Raw genomic sequence first — 18,802 nt, forward strand, 5'->3', positions numbered from 1 at the left:
GAATTTCCGAGGAGTTATTTCCGAGGATTTTTTTCGTCGGTATGTCGTCGGAATAGCGTTATTCCGACGACATACCGACGATTTTTTCCCTCAGTATGCCGCTATTTTCTTGTAGTGATTGCCATACACCTTCTGGAGTGTATCCCATAGCTCCTTGGAAGTTTCACAGCAGGAGTAAGCTTCCAAGATTGAGGTTTCAAGACTGTTCTGGATGATAGACAACACCATGAGATCCTCCTGACCTCTTTTCTTGTCTTCAGTGGCAGCACCAGCAGCATCTTCTTTGCCATCTTCTCCTAGCATGGTCTTTTTCTTTGGGTTCTTGCCCTCCTCAAGTACCTCCCAGAGTCCTCTGCCTCCAAGAGCAGTTTTGACAAGCCTTGCCCACAGTAAGTAATTAGTTCCCTTAAGGGTAACTGGAATCACAACCATCTTTGAGTTATTATCCATCAGGAACAGCTCAAGATTAAGCAAGAAAAGAGAGAATAATAGGGTGATTTGCAGATGAGAAGCTCAAGAACAGTTCAAGAACATCAAGAACAGCTCAAGAACATCTATTATCCAGTGAGTAAAGAGAGAAATTTTGAAAAAATAATCAGAGATTTGCGAAAGTAATATTTGAGATTGAGTAGAGAGTAAGGTTCCAGGAGCTATTAGACTCTGATACCATGAAAGTTTAAGAGATTTAAGAGATTTAAGAGAAATCAGATGAAGAACATGATGAGAGAATAGAGAGAGAGAGACATAAAGAATGAAAAATTTATTTCCTTAATTAGTTTTGTCTCCACATACAATGGTTTTATATTAACATGAAACACAAGAGAGATAGTAAGATTTGCTGGATAATTGGGTATTCTTGGGGCTCCATCAGATCTGAATCAAAATTCAAATATGTATTCACACCTTAAAGTCAACACTCTCCAACAGCTCTTTTTCGTCACAACAACTCAGCCTCTTCATGTCATAACTCAGCCACCTCATGTAACTCAGCCGCCTCATGTCATAATTCAGTCACCTCATCTAACTCAGCCGACTCATGTCATAACTCAGCCACCTCATGTAACTCAGCCGCCTCACGTCATAACTGAGCCACCTCATGTCAATCTTATTCATGTCTTCATGTCAGTACTCCATAGCATTCCTTTCTCTCTAGATTGCGTAGATGGTTGCATGCATGACATAGCAGGTGAGGAAGAGTTCGACTGTATCAAGCTTCTTCTGTGATACAAAGATTGACGATGTCATTCCAGTTCGTTGAGTAATGGTTTCATATCATGTTTCGTGATAATTTGACCTAGACTGCTGACGAGTAAGGGCAAGAGAAGAAAAAGATGGCTGCGTGTCTCCACATGTTGTTGGCAGAGGACACAACTTCCATCAATTGTCGCATTCCAAACAGCCATTCTTTCTCCCGTGGAAAGACGGTCATGCAAATCAAACCAAGTACGGAACTGATACTCTGGTGTAGCGCAGCTGAACCAGAGGCAATTGTGTCATGGAACCGTTGTTTTGGTTGTTCTTATATGATTCCACGTGTCTCTCGTAGTAAAGGACGGCTTGTAGGTGTCTTTCTTTCCCTTCCATAGAATCACATCTTCATCCTTTGTATGATTCAAAGAGAGGAGGTTATGTTCGATTCTGAGCAAAGTCTGAGAACAATGTTGTCTCCTTCTCCTCTTTGTCCAAGCTGTAAAGATCATTATCATTCTTCCCAAGCAAATTTTTATTTTCTCGGGTTTAATTCACAACAAGGCCATAATAAAGCATAGCAAATTGATATCACTCAAATTATCCTAATGAGTGATTTTTACTCTCTCAAATAATAAGTTCAATCGTAGTACTTAGGGATCGAATCCACAAAGAGCGAGAGCACACAATAGATCTAAAGCAGTATTGATTAAGCTAGACAGTAAATAAATAATTCAGAACTAGCAGATTGTTTGGTGGGTCGGTTGGTTCGTAAACAATATGAGAAAATAGCTAAATCTAGTGTTCGTGTAATAAGAATTATAGTGATATAGAATGCCTAACTTATGCAGATGACAATCCTAGAACACGATGTCTAAAACAATATTCTTATATGCCAAAACAATAAGCTAAAAATACATGTCTTTGAACCTTTTTTTTTTCAGCACATGTCTTTGAACATGCGTTCATTAATCATTATTCATGAACTTGTCCGAGCACCATCTTCATAGATACGTGTAAAATATGTACATATTGTCTTAACTTAATACATTAATTTAGATTCAATTCATGTAAGCAAAATGTTGCAGTTGATCTACTTTCGATTAAGTTTTCTATTAATATTTCTTTTATGAAACTAATAGTTGTGTTAAATTACCAAACTACTCAAAATAAAAATATCTCAAAATTCTACTAAACTAGTTTAAAACCCGCGCGAGATGCATATTTTTATACGCATTATTTTTAGGAAGAATTTCATGTTTACCACTTTCATGGTACCATTATTCATCCTTACCATCACTAAAGAGACATTTTCAAAAATACCTTTTTCGTTAAGTGGCAAAAGACTTTTATACTCTTGTTTTCCATATATATAATAAATAATTATTTAAATAAAATAAATAATAATAATATTATTTTTTTAAGTTTCCGAATTATTATTTTTCAAATTCAAATTTTTTAAAATTTTTTTAAGTATTTATTCATATATATATTAGAATCCTAAATTTCACATTCCAAAAATCCTATCTCACCCCTCAACTCTAAACCCTAAGTCTAGATTAGCTAACCATAGGTGTGTAAATGTCTTTTACCCTTCATTAAAAGTGAGGGTAAAAGTGGTTAATGTAAACATGAAAAGTGGTACTATGAAAGCGGTAATTGACGTAATTTTCTTTATTTTTAGTATTATTATTTGTTTAACATTTTTACATATTATGAAACAAATTAATAAATATATGTTGAATAATTAAAAACTATTGACTGTTACGTGTATAATTAAACTGACAAAAATACATAAATTAAATAAATCATGTTTGTTTATTTACAATCATTTTGTAGTAAATATATTTAAACAATTACTTTCTCTATTTTGGATTGTATGTAATTAAATTTAAATAATATTAACATAGATATATAGTATATTTTTAATATGAATATCTATGAAATGAAACTTCCTAATTATATGATTTTATGGTCATTTTTATTTTTTAACAAAAGTTGTAAACCATTAATAACAAAACCTTTAATGTGGATTTTTAATATTTTAATAATTTATAATATTTTGAAAATTCAATGCAAATTTTGAAATTAAATATTAAGTTCTTAATTTCAAAAATTTTAAACCATTGATCACAAAATTTTCAATATGAGAATTTTAACATTTTCGTAATTTACTCGTTTTAAAAATTTTTAAATATAACATATACGAAAAATCTAAAATTTTATTATATGGTTAATATGATTGTTTAATTTTTTTTTAATAATATAAAATTAAACAAAAATAATTGAGAATATGTAAATTGTTATTCAAATCTTTATTATTAAAATTATTAATTGTCAAATATATATTATATTTACTTTTGGTAACTCTGTAGCTTTTATTTAAGGAAAGAATGAAAATATTAATTATAGATTGTTAATTTTAATGAAAAGTATATAATCTATGTTTGGTGGAACAACATATTTCTTTAGAGGCTTTAACAAGCATTATAGTGATGACACGTGTGATACCTAAAATGTTGTAATGATTTTCTTTTAATATATAGGAGATATTTCATGGAGAAATGCATAATTATGAACTTATAGACCTAGCTAGTATAAACTATTTATGAAAATGTCAGCCATAAAAATATTTTGCAGCGCAAAGAAAACAATGTTATGATGAACATGCATTTGGGATTCTCAAATCACATTTCACAATCGTAAAATGACTAGTTTTCTTTGGTGTAAAAGACTGGGTTCTATGTTCCCACAATCTCGTTTCACAATTTGGGGATCTATTTATACATATATGTTTTTTTGTAACTGGTTTCATAAATGCAAAAGAAGAGAAAAAATATTATTCCATACCTAGGTCGGATTGGTTTTTATGGGCGAGGCTCCTTGAGTGAATTTCCAACCCATATTTATAAAGATCAAATAGAACCAGATACATTAAGGTCCGAAAGCCATATGTCAAGAACTTTAACGATTATATCAACTTAGCAGCATCACCAATTTTAACAGTGGTTACACCTCTTTACCGTGAATCTAGCATTATAAATAATCTCTCTCAATAAGAATTGAATCCGAGTGGCAAAGTGCCTACTAGACACTCCTTTAACACTAGGCCAACACCTGATTGGTCAATGAGCATCAGGTTAGTTTCAAGGTTCGATCCCCACCGAAAGCACCAAAGGTTGAGTGTTGAGTTCAAAGTGATAATTAATGAATGATTAGGAATAAGTGGGTCAGAAATTTGGTTTATATTAGAAGTAAATCAAGGTCTAAAAGAGGTTACAAATATAACGCGAGTTCGATATTCGAATCGAGCTCGAGATACAAATAAAGATCTGGTTCGCTAAGTTCTTTCTCTACAATCTCTCTATCTCTCTTCAAGGAAAGTCTATACTTTGCTCGTTTAGAAAAAAAATCTTCTTTTATAGCCATTGTTTAGATCAGATAAGACAAAAAACAGCTCGTCATCCTTACTGATGAGGTCATATATTCGGTCTTTATCAGGTGAAGTCACGTATTCTCTGCGACATGGGTTTGCCTCGCTCCGTCCCAAAGCATTAAATGTGAATCACTTTGTCGTCCGTACTCGTTAACCGGTCAGCATGCATGTCTTGAGTATGGGCTTCGGCTCGTCGTTGAGTCACCGCTTTCTATCTGTTGTCCTTTAATTTTTTGGGCGTTTCGTACGAATGGGCCTTAGATTAAGTCGGGCCGGACATTGATGGGGGTGAAAACCCCACCTTCAACAATAATAAAACCCACAAAGATAACTACATAGATCCACATAGAACCATGAAGATCATTATGTTGTTTTAACAAGACTTTGAACTGGTCAAACAAAGAACTATGTTGTTAAGAGACACAGTTGCATAAGTGCTGAAGAGAGAGCCGGATTATCACCTCGAAAGCTTGCCAACTGGTTGTTTATTAGGCGATTGAAATTATTACATATTTCATCGATGGATTAGAAAGTTTGACGATAGAAACGATTATTGCGTTCCATCCAAAAAAAATATTATTGCTTTGCCAATATAGGAGAATTAAGCTTTTATAATACCTATTTATAGTTAATGTCTGAAGCTGAATGAGAAAGTTGTTAAAGGTTATTTGAGGTACTAGCGCGGGTCTTGAAGCTGCTCTTGACCAAAGCTGCCAACAGAAGTAGTATTCAAAGAAAAAATGGTCCTTTGATTTTGGAGCAGAACTGCAAAGAAGGCATGATGGTTCAATAGACAAATTCCACTTCAAAATTTGATCCATAACAGGGGACGTGATAGGTAAAAAATTCAATAGGATAATTTAATTGCAAGTACAATTCTAGTTGCTATAGTAAGAGTCAATCCAACCTAGAAGTGTTCAAATTTAAGAGAATGCAAGTTGTCAATTAAGCTAAGCAAAAAATGTGGATTTTACAACAACTAATGATTAAATAAACAACTCAATTTCAATCAAGATACTGACCAAAACAAATTTTAATCACGGTTTAAAGATTAAACGCATGGGATTAGGTAATGGATTATAAATTAGTGACTTCTAACTCAGAATGCTAAACATGATCAACTAACAAGCTAGCTTCTTCAACTTAAAATCACACAAATAAATCAATTCATTTATGACATCAATTCATATGTTAATCATGTATTTAATATCAATTTACATTAGTTAATTACAATCAAACATGCATTGAAAACAAGTCTAAATACTTTTTAACATTCTTACCATCAATTTTCATTGACTAAGCATGCGAAAGTAAAATACATTATGAGATGCATTTAAATATTTCATCACAAATTTATCGGATATGAAATAACCTAAATTCTAGATTAATATTAGCTAAATATAATTAAGCATTAGATATATGTCATGTGTAAGAAACAACGTCAAATCCCATGGATACACAATATTTACATAAACATTTTGGAGTAATCAAACACTATGTAGAAGTTTCCTAATCAGAAGATGGTGTGATATTTAATTAGTTGATTAGGGGTATACGTTTGGATACCCATTCAGGTTCATATCAGTATTTCGGGTACATATATCTTGGTATAGAGATATAGAACCTGTTCAAGTATTTTTACACTTCGGATAGGTTTTGAATATTTGTAGTTCAGGTTCAAGTACGTAATTTGGATCAGATTCGGGCTTTGTATTTTTACAAAGTTACATAGTTCTTAAAAAATGTTTAAATCGAAAAATTATAAATTATAATCTTAAATCATGAAACAAACTCAAGAGCATCCATGTATCACTGATCCTTAATCGCCTAACTCAAACAAAAACAAAAACAAAAATGTTCGTAAGATGAATCATATGTGATTCTCTTCCCCGTCGTCCATGGAGAAGAAGACAAAGAAAGTTTTTTGTAGTGTTCATTTTGATTAATTTGAATATCTTTTGGATTAGCTTTCAGATCGTAAATATTTGGGACCTTAACCGACTTCAAAAGTTCGGCTACAATGAATAATGAGAGATATAGGTTTAGACTAAGGTATATATATGTTCAGATGACTTCGGATTGTGCATTGGATTTCGAATATCTCCGATCAGGTTCGGATATGATGTGCCCTAAATCAGCAGCAGAAACAAATCAAGAAGGCTTGGCTTATGGGTCTGGATTAAACGATATGGGCTTCAGGATTTATCAAAAATATTTATATGAACATGTTTCAGCCTAAAAAAAGGCCCAACAAGAAAATACAAGTCATTGGCGTATAATATATCAATCTGACGGTAATTCAGAGACCGTCGACCATGCAAAAGGACACGATCAGCCGAAGAGTTTTGTGATCACAAATTTCCAAATTCGGTCAAAGTATTGGTCTTTGGTCTTTAGTCAAGTCTACAATATTTATGAGTTTTCAAGTTTCTAGGTTTTGACTAAACATTTTGTATGCCAACCTTTTGTATTTCTCGCCTATTATATAAAAGTCATTTGATCAATGAAATGAAATGAAATAAGGTTTGAGTGAATATTTTTGGAAACCTGTGAGAGAGATTCTCATGTTTGTTCCTTCGGGAACTTTTCGATCTTTGGTGGATTCCGAGATCAATCGGCTTATCAAGTGAATTTCATCCTCATTTGTGGCGTCATTCTACCAATTAAAGGGTGTTCATTTGGTGTTTAAACAGTTCAGGTGTTGAGTTTCATACACTCCTCATTAGTTCTGCATCAGACTTCATCTGGAGGTTCCATAGTCTATCTTCTTGTTGGATCGTCGATAGCATCAGGTATTGGATTTAATATACCTCTTGTTGGATCTACACGACCCTTAGAAACTTAGGATTATCCAAACTAGTCTGGCAGAATGATCCTTCAATTTAGGGGCGTATCAGAATATCCAAACTTGTTGAAGACGAAACTCAATTAAATATTTTGCTTTTCAGATATCCAAATTTGTTGAATACAAAACTCAATCAACTATTTGCTATTTTTTGTTCGGATTTCGGATCAGATTTTCAGATTAGATTCGGGTGAAATTCTCAGGTCTAGCAGATGATAAATATGTATGCATCAATTGGGAAATCATTTAGAAGAACAAAAAATATTTTTTTAAAAAGAGAAAGAAATGGATTATGAAAAAATGGAGATAGTGCGTAAGAAATCTCCTAATGTAAAACTTCATTTTTTCCTCCAAAATGGAGTAAAAGTGAAAATGAAGTAAAATTGCTCAAACTCTATTTCTTTTCTCTCCTAATTGGAGTAATGAACAAACAAAAAATAGATTACTCCAGAGTTAAATTGGAGCATTCTTTACTACATATTCATTTTACTCCATTTAAGAGGAAAAAAATGGAGTGGTGACGTAGATACTCTAAGGAAGAGTTGGCTAGAATTATCGAGCCAACGTTGTTTATAGTTTTTCAATCGGATGCTAAAGAGTCTAAGAGACTTTAATAACTTTCAAATGTATTAAGATCCACACGGAGTAAATAGGCAAAGGCTGTATCTGTTTACCAATTGAAAATGAACAAAAGTAAAAAACAACACATCTTAGTCGCTGAGTCTTGTTTTGTTTTAGTTATAAAGTAGGGTAGTTCTCCGATGAGCTTGAACACTTGGCTCATTTGCGAGCATCGACTTTCTTCGCGTCTCTCGCTACAATAAAAGTAAGACATTAAAATAAGATCAGAAACAGTAATTTTTAAAAACAAATAATGTTTTGTTTTACCTGCTTTTTCCTCTTCTCGCTTCTTGGCAGCTTCTTCTCTCTGTTGGCGAATCAGAGCCAAACGATCTGTACACAAACACACACAAGGGATAAGATAATCAATAGGCTCATCTGGTAACAAAGAAAGAGAACAAGAGGTCCATTGTTTTTTTACCTAAATCCTTTCTTGCTTGCTCGGTTTTGCCTTGCTCCTGCAACCTCATGTATCGCTCATGAGCTCGTTGCTTCTCTAGCTCCTCCCTGCAGAAGATCATTTAAGATGGAACTGTTAAGAAGCTAAGCTACTCAATATCTAATGTTGAATGTTCAGTATTAGCAACAAACCTTTCACGCCTTGAGAGTTCAGTGGTTTTACTTGCCTAATCAACAAATGGGAACAACAGAGAGAAAAACACAAAGATATTAAGACAAAACATATTTATATATATGGAGAGATTCGCAGAAAGTGATTACACAGAGAAGCTTACATCAAGGTCTCTCGCTTTCAAGGTCTTTGGCTTAGCTCTGTTAGGGTTATCAACTTCGATTAGAGCTTCATGTCCTTTCTTCTTCACCTGATGTTGTTATACAAGGTAAACTGTAAAGCAATGATAATAGATGAACAAAGGCCACATAACATTACAAGGGGGTTCCCACTCACATCAGATTCATCTTCGGATTCTTCTTCTTCTTCTTCAGATTCCTCTTCAGACTCCTCTTCGATATCTTCTTCATATTCAGCTTCTTTCTGATAATATCATCACACAGAAAGAAAAAACAAATCATTCACCACACACGTAGACAAACAAACAAACAAACATATAAAACATGTAAGAGAAAACAACCAAAGTACCTGCTTGAACGAGCGAGGACGTGCAGCAGAAGTGCCAGCAACTGCATAACACCAAAAAAAACACATAACATCAATCTTGAAATATACAATCCCTAGAAAATAAACCCAAAATTCACCAAAAACTGAACCAGTCAAATTCAATTGAACACATTAAGGCAATCCTATTGATCTTCCGAGACAGAAACTTTACAAAAGCCAGCAAAAGTGAATCAAGTCATCAAAGAGAGTAGCAGAGCAACAGTTAAGAACTTAACCAAACCCTATCTATCAAACACAAACATTCGGTACGAAACAACGCAACAGCAAATCAACACCGTGTACCCAATGATTATCTAACACGTGTAGTATAAATCTACAGAGCAAAAAGAAATCAATAGATCGAGCAAACGAAATTAGGGCAAATATGAAATGTTTTCCACAAAAGCCAAACACATAAACGAAACCTTACGTATCTCAGCAGCACTAGAGAATCGGCGTTGGCCTGTAGGTTTCCCCTTGAACTTGCCTCTTCCCATCGTCTCCACAAAACTCAAACTCCGAAAGCGAAGAAGAGATCAAAAACTGGTAAAAGAAGGAAACACAGAATCGGATTCGAAAGCGAATGAGAATTGGGTCTTCTTGATTCAAATTAGTGGAGGAGGGATCTCGTCTTCTCTTTTTATTACGGTCACACCACACCACTACCAGACGAAAACCCTAAAAGCACCTCTCACTTTTGTGGATTCTGTGTGTTTTAAGTATTGATTATAGTTGCTCCTCTGTGTTACGGTGTACTTAAAGATCGTCTTAATCTATTGATCGAACGGTCATTTTCTCGTTTTGTACTATGGTAGCTTACATATATTTCCTTCTAATAAATATTTATCACCATATTTATTTTAAATATGTTTGTTTTACTATATTTCGAAAACTTTGACAAAAATGAATTTTTTTTAGATTAAAATTTACTTTAATGGTGATATATAAACTTTTATATAAAGAAATTGTACATGTGAGGAAATATGATTTAGACGAGTTAGATGATATTATTTTGATAGTTGTGGCTGGTTGGTTTGTACAGATAATATCAAAATTTGTGGCTCGTTGGTCTACGGTCGTATCATCTATTCTAATAAAAAGGGAAGTATATTTCCTACTTAATCCTTAGTTTTACTCAATAATTATTTTTTTATGACATTGATATTATAGAATTTTGATTTTTAATTAAATACATCTAATCTAATAAAAGGGAAGTACATTTTGTACTTAATCCTTAGTTTTGCTCAATAATTACTTTCTTATGTCACTGATATTAAACATAGAGTTTTGACTTTCAATTAAATACATCTAATATATTAAAAGGAGTTAACCCTTACTTTTGCTCAATAATTACTTTTTTATGCCACTGATATTAAACATAGAGTTTTGATTTTTAATTAAATACATCTAATCTATTAAAAGGGAAGTACATTTTGTACTTAACCCTTAGTTTTGCTCAATAATTACTTTTTTATGCCACTGATATTAAACATAAAATTTTGACTTTTAATTAAATACATGATTTGCCTTATTAATAAACTTGAAAACTACTAAACCAATTCATCTTCCGTTACCAACAATCACAATATCAAATCATTCACATAAGCAGCACAAGATTTTTTAGGTTTTTTATCTTGCAAATCACGTTTAAAATCATATCATTTAACCGGACTAACCTGTTTAGTATTTTATGGGCTTGGTCAATTAAAATATAATTAAAGCCTAATCCACATATATTGTGATGAAAATAAAGTTTTAACATTGTAATTAAGTTTTGGCCCATTTCAACAAATTAATTACCAAATATTTATTTTTTTATTTGCCATGTTGTTAATATAATACATATTGTTTATATATCAACCCATCTATTTATAATTTATATAAGATGTTTTATTTTGAAAATTTTGAATTATAAATTTACATAAATATATAATTACATTATAAATAGGATAATGTAGTTAAGTATTACTAATTGACAAATATCTTATCTAATAAATCGTTTTGATTTGTCTAATATCCCATCACGATATAAACAATCAATAACAAATTTAGAAACAATTATTTTTTATGTTAGGTTTAATCTTGGTAATAAAATGAACCGAGTTTTCTTTTGGGTTTACATCAATCCAAAAACAAAACAAAAAATATATGAAACAGGAACATCAATGTTTAACATCTATTAAGTTTGAACATATATCTGCGCGGACGCGCGGGTTCAAAATCTAGTAATTTTTAATAGTTGTGTTTTTTTTTTTGAGAATGAATATAGTGATGATATAAGTAAATACACATGTTACTTTTAGCTTGATGATATATCACATGTCTAATATTCATATCATATTCGATTATTAAAAATAAATAGGATGATAGCACATAATAAAATTTAATTTTAAATAAATAAAAATACTAATTACATTAAATTTTATGATAAAAATTCTATTATTCAATAATTATTTTAAAAATAATTATTGATCTGTACGGCACAGAAAAATTCCTAGTTCCTATTTTTTTTTGTCAGCTCCTGGTTCATATATAAAAACTGTAAATTGACATGTGGTGACATATAAATCATTTATATAAAAAGGATTTGTTATAACATTTGTTATAACAGTATATTTTTAAAATTCTTAATTTTTTTTGTCAGTTACCGTTTAAGCTAGATCAAATTTTAAAATTCTTAACTTTAAAGCTAACACTGAAAGTATTTTGATATTATCTGTACAAACCAACCAGCCACAAATTTTCAACCATAATTCTCCATAGAAAACAAAAAAAAGGAAATATGACTCAAAACTTGATTTTAACCCAAAATGCATACTCAAATTTGAATCAAATACAAAAGTAACCCAAAAGACTAGTGAAATTACAACCAACATCTTATGACCAAACAAAAAACCAGAATTTATTTTTACGATTATAGCCATATAAAGTCTTCTGAGGTTTTGTAAGTCTTCAGGAAGTCTTCTTATATAGTAGATCTTAAAAATAATTTATAAGTTTTATAAAAAAATATTTTGATGGGACAAAAAAATTGAAATCATGTAATTTTATAAATATTTGTAATTGATATAAATTAAGATCTAGTAATACTGAATTGTTTTCAATATAGATTAGTGACTGTAGTGTGTCATGGTATTCTTTGGTTAAAGGTTTGGTAACATATGTTGTGGCATTGCATGTATTCTTAGGGTTAGATTTCGAAATCTTAACTTTTTTTTGAAAAATTAAATTTTGACTTATATGTGTATAGTTTTGTGTATATTAAACACTTTTAACGTTGATTTTAAGTTTTTTTTTTTAATGAAATGTTTAATTTATTGATCACTTTAAAAGGATATATGTACAACTATATTGAGTTCAAAAGATTAAACTTAGAAAAGAAACTGAAACTAATCAGGCTAAGTTGTACTATCGTGTGCTTCAAACCATCGGATCATCAGGCCCTACAGTCGCGGGTTGCAGGCATACTTGAGGGAAGTGATACGGTTCCTTACGGTCTTATCGATCAACTTTGCTAGCTGAGCCACTGACTTGTTGCTGGTGTTGTGCTTTCTTTCATTACGTTCACGCCAGGTTAGGTAAACAGACACTTGGAAGACCAGTCTCAGAAGGATAAAAGTGACTCGATCGTACGAACCAGTGAGCAGTCGAGACAGAGTTATGTCCCAATCAGGATCAGTTTCCAAGCCAAACAGATTCCCTGTCACTTTCAACCAAACCATAAACGTATAGGGGCAAGCAAAAAATATGTGATCTCTTGTCTCATCTGGTTCCATACAGAAAATGCAGCACTGCGGTTGCCCCCAACTGCTTGTACGACGACCTGTGGAAAGCCTATCATGGATGGCTAGCCAGGTGATGAAAGCGTATCGAGGAATCCCTTGCGAAAACTGGGTAAACGGCCTATTTCCACACCATAAGTAGCATATAGTAACAGTTCTACACAATTTTTCAACTTCGACCTAATTCCACATATTAAAAGTATTAAACCCTATTTCTCGCCAATCCAAAAGATTAAAACCCATATCTTCATAATATATTAAGTATGAACTAAAATCCACACAATCCGATTTAGATCGGTTTACTATTCAAAAATTTGAAACTTAACCAATGGCTAACCTAATTGAATCGATACAATCTGATTTTAAAAATTTACCAAAGTCTGATTGAGAAGTTAGGTCGGGTTTGCATTTGGATCTCAGGTTGGCCCGGGTTTTAAATTCGGTCCAAAACATACTAACTTGGTATCGGTTTACGTTCAAACCATTTAAACCAAGTCAAACCTTCATATATAAGGATATGAGTTTCGATCTTTCTGACTGGGGAGAAATAAGTTTTAGTACTTCTAATATGTGGAACTAGGTCGAGGTTAAAAGATTGTGAGGAACTGTTACTATATGATACTTCCGGTGTGGAACTAGGTCGTTTACCCGCGAAAACCAGACCAACTTGCTCCAATTCACCTTGTTCTTAGACTGTCGGATCTGGTGCCAAGTTTCAGAAGCCACAAACCTGGAACCATAATTACCATCCCTTCTCTTCCATAGAACTGCATCTCTACCGTCTGTTAAGCAAATGTTAAATGCTTTAATGTCGACAATCAAGGAGAGGAGATTCGGGTCCCTGCATCTACGAAAGTGCCATAGGCCCTCACGAAATACCTCACTGATACGAGCCTCCCTTCTAATACCCAGCCTTTGCGTACTAATCTCTCCAGCAACCTCGATCAGACGACCTCTAGGATACCATATATCAGTCCAAAACCGAGCAGTATTGCCATCATTCACTTCATATCTCAGAAAACTTTTTGCCATAGAACGAATATGCAGCAACTTTCGCCACAATCAAGACCCCAACCCAGTGTCTTTGACGTCCCAGAACGTGCCTTCACGAAGCAACTTGATTTTAAGTTTTATGAAGTGTTTGTTTCTAGTTAGTTAGTTATTTTTGAGTTTAAGGTTTAAGTGATTTAAGTTTTTCAACAAATAATGCACTAGAAGACTTTCGCGGAAGTCTTCTAGGCGAATAGTAAATTTAAGGTCTAGAAGACTTTCAAGTAAATCTTCTAGGAAGTATTTCAAGTAAGTCTTCTTGAAAGTTTTCTGAATTGAAAGTATATAACCTTATTGGAATTTGTGTCTCTCTATATAAAGAAAATTTACATACTCATTTTTTTCTTCTCAAATGGTTGCAACAAAAATGTAATGTTTCTCATTCTAAAACTCTCCGGCATCTCTATAATCTCTTTGAACTTAAAAACACTAAACTTTATACCAATTTCTTATTTTTATCTCATGTATTCTCACGGGTTTATTTTGTTTTTGCAGATTTTTCATTACATTGTTCTCATCTTCTACTCCCTTAAAAGTAGATATATAAATCATATTTTTTTGAGTTGGTAACCTCTTGTTTCTTAAAGCTCTTATCTTTTGAAAACTCTTTTTGTTGTTTTAATTCTTACCTTATTTTTTAAGCTTTTCAATGTTTTGAAGCCATTTGAATGTTTTTGGATATGCATGTGTTTTAGATCTGAGACAAATTTGAAAGACTTCCAAGGAAGCCTTCTCGGAAGTCTTCTAACATTTAATGCACTAGAACACATTCTGGAAGTCTGACTTCTTGGAATTCATATGACAGAGTATTCTCTCATGCCTTCTTTTTCATAACAGATCTGAGTGTTTTGGTAAGTTTCTACGTCTAATTTTTTTTCACTTGGTAACTTTCGATTGCTTAAAACTCTTACCTTTTTCCCAAATTAAAACTCTCCAACTCTCTCAAATTTTTTGGAACTTGAAAACACCAACCTTTATATCAATTTATCATTTTTTGTCTCATGTCTTTCTCACTAATTCATCTTGTTTTGCAGATTTTTTAATACATAGTTCTCATCTTCTACTCTTTTAAAGGTAGATCTAATTTTTTTGGATATGTACTTTTGTGTGTTCTTTAAAGGTAGATCTATCTCATCTTCCACCCATTTTCTCAGTTTTTGAAACCATTTGAACGTTTTTGGATTTGCAGGTTTTCAGATCTGAGTCAGAATTTAGAAGACTTCTGGGAAGTTTCTAGGAAGTCTTCTAACATATAATACGCTAGAAGACTTCCTGGAAGTATTCTGACGGAGTCTTCTCCCATCTTAAGTGGAGTCCAAGCTTGTCTTTGTGGTCCATTTTTTGATTCGTAGGTGTACTCTTTTAGTTGTAAATTCTTTTGTAAATTTGAAGAGATATTAATGAAAACATTTTGGTAAAAATGTTGTCTACAATATTATCTTGCCAAAAGTACTTGACATTATTGAATTTATTGATCCAACTTAAATAACAAAACACAATAACACAAAAAACTAGTCAAATTTACTACAACTAATAAAGAAGACTTCTTAAGAAAACTTAGTCAAATTCACAAAAGATTAATCATTACACAAGTTAAAACATATAACATTTTCACTAGAAGTCTTCTGGGAATTTTTCTCGGAAGACTTAAATGTCAAGCGGAAAATTAAAATATAATCGGGAAATTAAAATTTACGCGGAAAACTCAAATTATAAATGAAAATTGAAATTTCAAATTTCATGAAAGTTAAAAAGTATATCTTATGATCTAAGAAAACACCTTAAACCATATGACTTGATATTCTTGAAGTTACTTAACACTTTTGAAAGTTAAAAAACATATCTTAAAGTTACTTAACAAGTTTACAAAAACTAACGTAGAATACTTTCACGGAAGTCTTCTCTAATTAGCTAGAAACATTAATAAACATGAATGTTTGCAAACTAATTAAAACCAATTAAATTATGAGTTTCATTCAGGAACCCCAATATCGACTAATATACATAAATTAATAAGAAAATGTTAAAAAAGTCTTTATAGTTTTAGATAAAATGAAAGTCTATTATACTTTGACATAGAAGACTTCCATGGAAATTTTCCAGAGGACTTCTAGGAAGTCTTCTATTTAGTTCATTTTTGCTATTGAAATTTTACAAAGGAAGACTTCCACAGAAGTCTACTCTACATCATACTTCTGTGGAAGTCTTAATTTGTAAATATTGGCTTACTTTTTTAAAAAAAAATCAAAAATACCAGAGAAGACTTCCCAGTAAGTCTTTTATGATAAAATTTTTAGTTTTTCAATTGACCGAATTGCGTAAGAAATTTGATTTTTTCTAGAAGACTTACATGGAAGTCTTCCAACAGAAAAAATAAAAACTTAAATATTTAATTTTAACTAGAAAATTTCCATGTAAATCGTCTTAGGTTTAGTTGCAATTGAAAAATAAAACCTAAATATTTAATTTTAATTATACGACTTTCATGTAAGTCTTCTGCCTACACATAAGTTTTATGTGATAACCAAAAGTTTGACCAGAATCTCGGAATAAAGTCAGGAAGACTTACATGGAAGTAATCTAAATAAAACTAAATATTTAAGTTTTATTTTTCAATTGCAAAAGTAACATGAGACGACTTTCACCGACAGTGAGAAGACTTCCACCAACAGTTGAGAAGACTTCCCCAGAACCATGTTAGCCTTCTAGAAAAAGTCAAATTACTGACACAATTCGGTTAATTACAAAATTAGCATGTTTATCCTAGAAGACTTACGGGTAAGTCTTCTCTGGTATTTTCGAGATTTTTTTATTAACAAAGAAAAGTTAGAAAACTTCCAAAAAGTCATCTCTAGAAAACATACATAAAGTTAATTGCAAAACTAACGTCTACATTGACCAAAAGACTTCTGTATAAGTTTTCTCATTGTAGAAGACTTACACGGAAGTCTTCTAGCGAATAGATCTGGAAAAAATAAAAAATCATTGTTTGATCCAGTGAAGTTCATGTTTATCTTCATGAAAGTTACTTGTTCTTGACCAAGAATCATAAACTTGAGTAACTCTAGTAAGCTTATAAATTTTGAAATAAAAAAATTGGGATTTTGTGATGAAATAAAAGAAAAAGTGAAAGGGTAATGGTTTGTGTGTGTAAAAAATAAGAATATGAAAATGTAGATGTGTATTTAGGTGCATTTAGAGATTGAAATTATTTGTTCATGGTGGTTGATGTATTGATGATAATGATAATGTTGTAAATAAAAGAGGTAGACGAAGATGATTGAACAAAACAACCATATTGGAAAAAGTATTAAAAAAATGAAAACTGATCACGGGTTTGTGATATTATTTGTATATCCAAGTCAGGACATTCATGAAACCTTCTTCCACGGTTGTGCCATTCATGAGAGCTGATGTCCCAATGAATGAAATATTTTTTATCTATCTTCGAGAACGACTCTGCATCTTTTGCAGGCAGGGGGAGGCGGAGATAGTTAAGGAGAAATGGGGTCAGCTGACCCTACTAATTTTTAAAATATATTTATTTTTGTTTAAGAAAAAAATTATTGATTCCACTAAAATATAAAATTTGACTTCAAAAAAATATAATTTCACTAAAATAGTTACAAAACATTAAAATTTAAAGTTTAATCTGTAATTTTTAATGGTTTATAAATAATAGTTTAAAAAAAAAATAATTTTGACCCAGTATAAAACATTTCTGGCTCCACCACTGAACTGCGTAAAACATTAGTTATGGATTTCAAATGTTTTGAAGGTTTTTAATATAGGGATAAACTCCCTAATTACTAAAATAAGATATTTTATGAATTTTCTTACAAAATGTTTATATCCCCCGATATCTCAGATCCGGTCCTAGTGCTCCATTGAAACTTCTATGCTAATATCAATATCAGTTTGTTACCAAGCATGATCATGACGTTGTCAGTATGAGCATGCTCATTCCTTCTTTAAGTCAACAAAAGCATTGACTGTGTAGGCTACATGTTTTTCTAAAAATATTTTAAGCCACGGCTAAAATTTTATGTAAAGTTTTTTCTTTCCTTAGGTCTAAACGAGATGGCAAAATGAAGGTTTTCCTGCAGGCCTGGCCTGGCCCATATAAGGCCCATGCGAAGCGAAATTGAGAAGATCACAAATCACATCCCAAATTGGGGCAGGCCTCGCAAGATGAATTGGATGATTTGCGGGATGTGCCATTTGGGTCTTGCGGGACATTTGGGTTTTCTGCTACACTGTTGATTTTCAATCTTCACGACAAAAGAATAAGATTTTATGCGATCTCTGATGCGATTATTCTTCACATCTTCTTCAATCTACGGCACAACTCTTCTTTTGCTTCTCTTTTTGATCCATGACTTTCTTCTTCTCTTTCGATCGAAGACTCTTTTTCTCATACTTTTTTGCTTGATCAAATCTCTGTCGTCTCATGTCGGTTCTCCACAATGAAGATCAATTCGCATTCTTCTTTTGATTTTTCTATGTAATTCACTATCTAAAAAAATATGCTAATTTTATTGTTTGATTTAGTCTTCTCGTATATAATTATGTTTCATATATTATCTTTTTTTGTGGATTACATAACTATAATTAGCTTAAATAGGATATTCCTTGTATGTTTGTTAATCAAGTGAGAATATACAAATTTATGGGTTTGGTTATATTTAGGGGTCTGGTGATGAGTTTGAAAGTATGTGGAGGTTTATTGTGGGTTTACATAGTCTATGGGTGTAAAGAAGACA

General features: G+C 32.1%; 2 protein-coding genes across 2 annotated transcripts; both read right to left on the reverse strand.

Annotated features, from left to right (window-relative positions):
• Positions 1-8,058: 8,058 nt before the first annotated feature.
• On the reverse strand, positions 8,059-9,914 carry LOC106324741 (28 kDa heat- and acid-stable phosphoprotein). The gene is made up of 8 exons (XM_013762715.1): positions 9,638-9,914; positions 9,190-9,230; positions 8,998-9,084; positions 8,825-8,911; positions 8,682-8,716; positions 8,512-8,597; positions 8,358-8,423; positions 8,059-8,284 (listed from the first exon to the last, which is right to left on the reverse strand). Exons 1-8 carry the CDS (start codon positions 9,702-9,704, stop codon positions 8,250-8,252), a joined length of 504 nt encoding a protein of 167 aa, XP_013618169.1. The 5' UTR covers positions 9,705-9,914; the 3' UTR covers positions 8,059-8,249.
• A 2,736-nt stretch (positions 9,915-12,650) lies between these two features.
• LOC106324204 lies at positions 12,651-14,021 on the reverse strand. The gene is made up of 3 exons (XM_013762214.1): positions 13,869-14,021; positions 13,671-13,771; positions 12,651-13,110 (listed from the first exon to the last, which is right to left on the reverse strand). The coding sequence occupies exons 1-3, from the start codon at positions 14,019-14,021 to the stop codon at positions 12,651-12,653; spliced, it is 714 nt and encodes a 237-aa protein (XP_013617668.1).
• Between the last annotated feature and the right edge of the window lie 4,781 nt (positions 14,022-18,802).

This window comes from Brassica oleracea, chromosome C2, assembly GCF_000695525.1.
Source record: "Brassica oleracea var. oleracea cultivar TO1000 chromosome C2, BOL, whole genome shotgun sequence".
Taxonomy (NCBI): domain Eukaryota; kingdom Viridiplantae; phylum Streptophyta; class Magnoliopsida; order Brassicales; family Brassicaceae; genus Brassica; species Brassica oleracea.

Excerpts from the sequence above, each read along its gene's own strand:
- LOC106324741 (XM_013762715.1), bottom strand. The coding sequence starts at position 9,704 with ATGGGAAGAGGCAAGTTCAAGGGGAAACCTACAGGCCAACGCCGATTC. Across the intron at positions 9,085-9,189 it reads GTCCTCGCTCGTTCAAGCAG|AAAGAAGCTGAATATGAAGA; the intron begins GTACTTTGGTTG and ends TGATATTATCAG. Across the intron at positions 8,912-8,997 it reads AATCCGAAGATGAATCTGAT|GTGAAGAAGAAAGGACATGA; the intron begins GTGAGTGGGAAC and ends TAACAACATCAG.
- LOC106324204 (XM_013762214.1), bottom strand. The coding sequence starts at position 14,021 with ATGGCAAAAAGTTTTCTGAGATATGAAGTGAATGATGGCAATACTGCT. Across the intron at positions 13,772-13,868 it reads GGGAGGCTCGTATCAGTGAG|ACGGTAGAGATGCAGTTCTA; the intron begins GTATTTCGTGAG and ends TTTGCTTAACAG. Across the intron at positions 13,111-13,670 it reads TCCGACAGTCTAAGAACAAG|GCCGTTTACCCAGTTTTCGC; the intron begins GTGAATTGGAGC and ends GTGTGGAAATAG.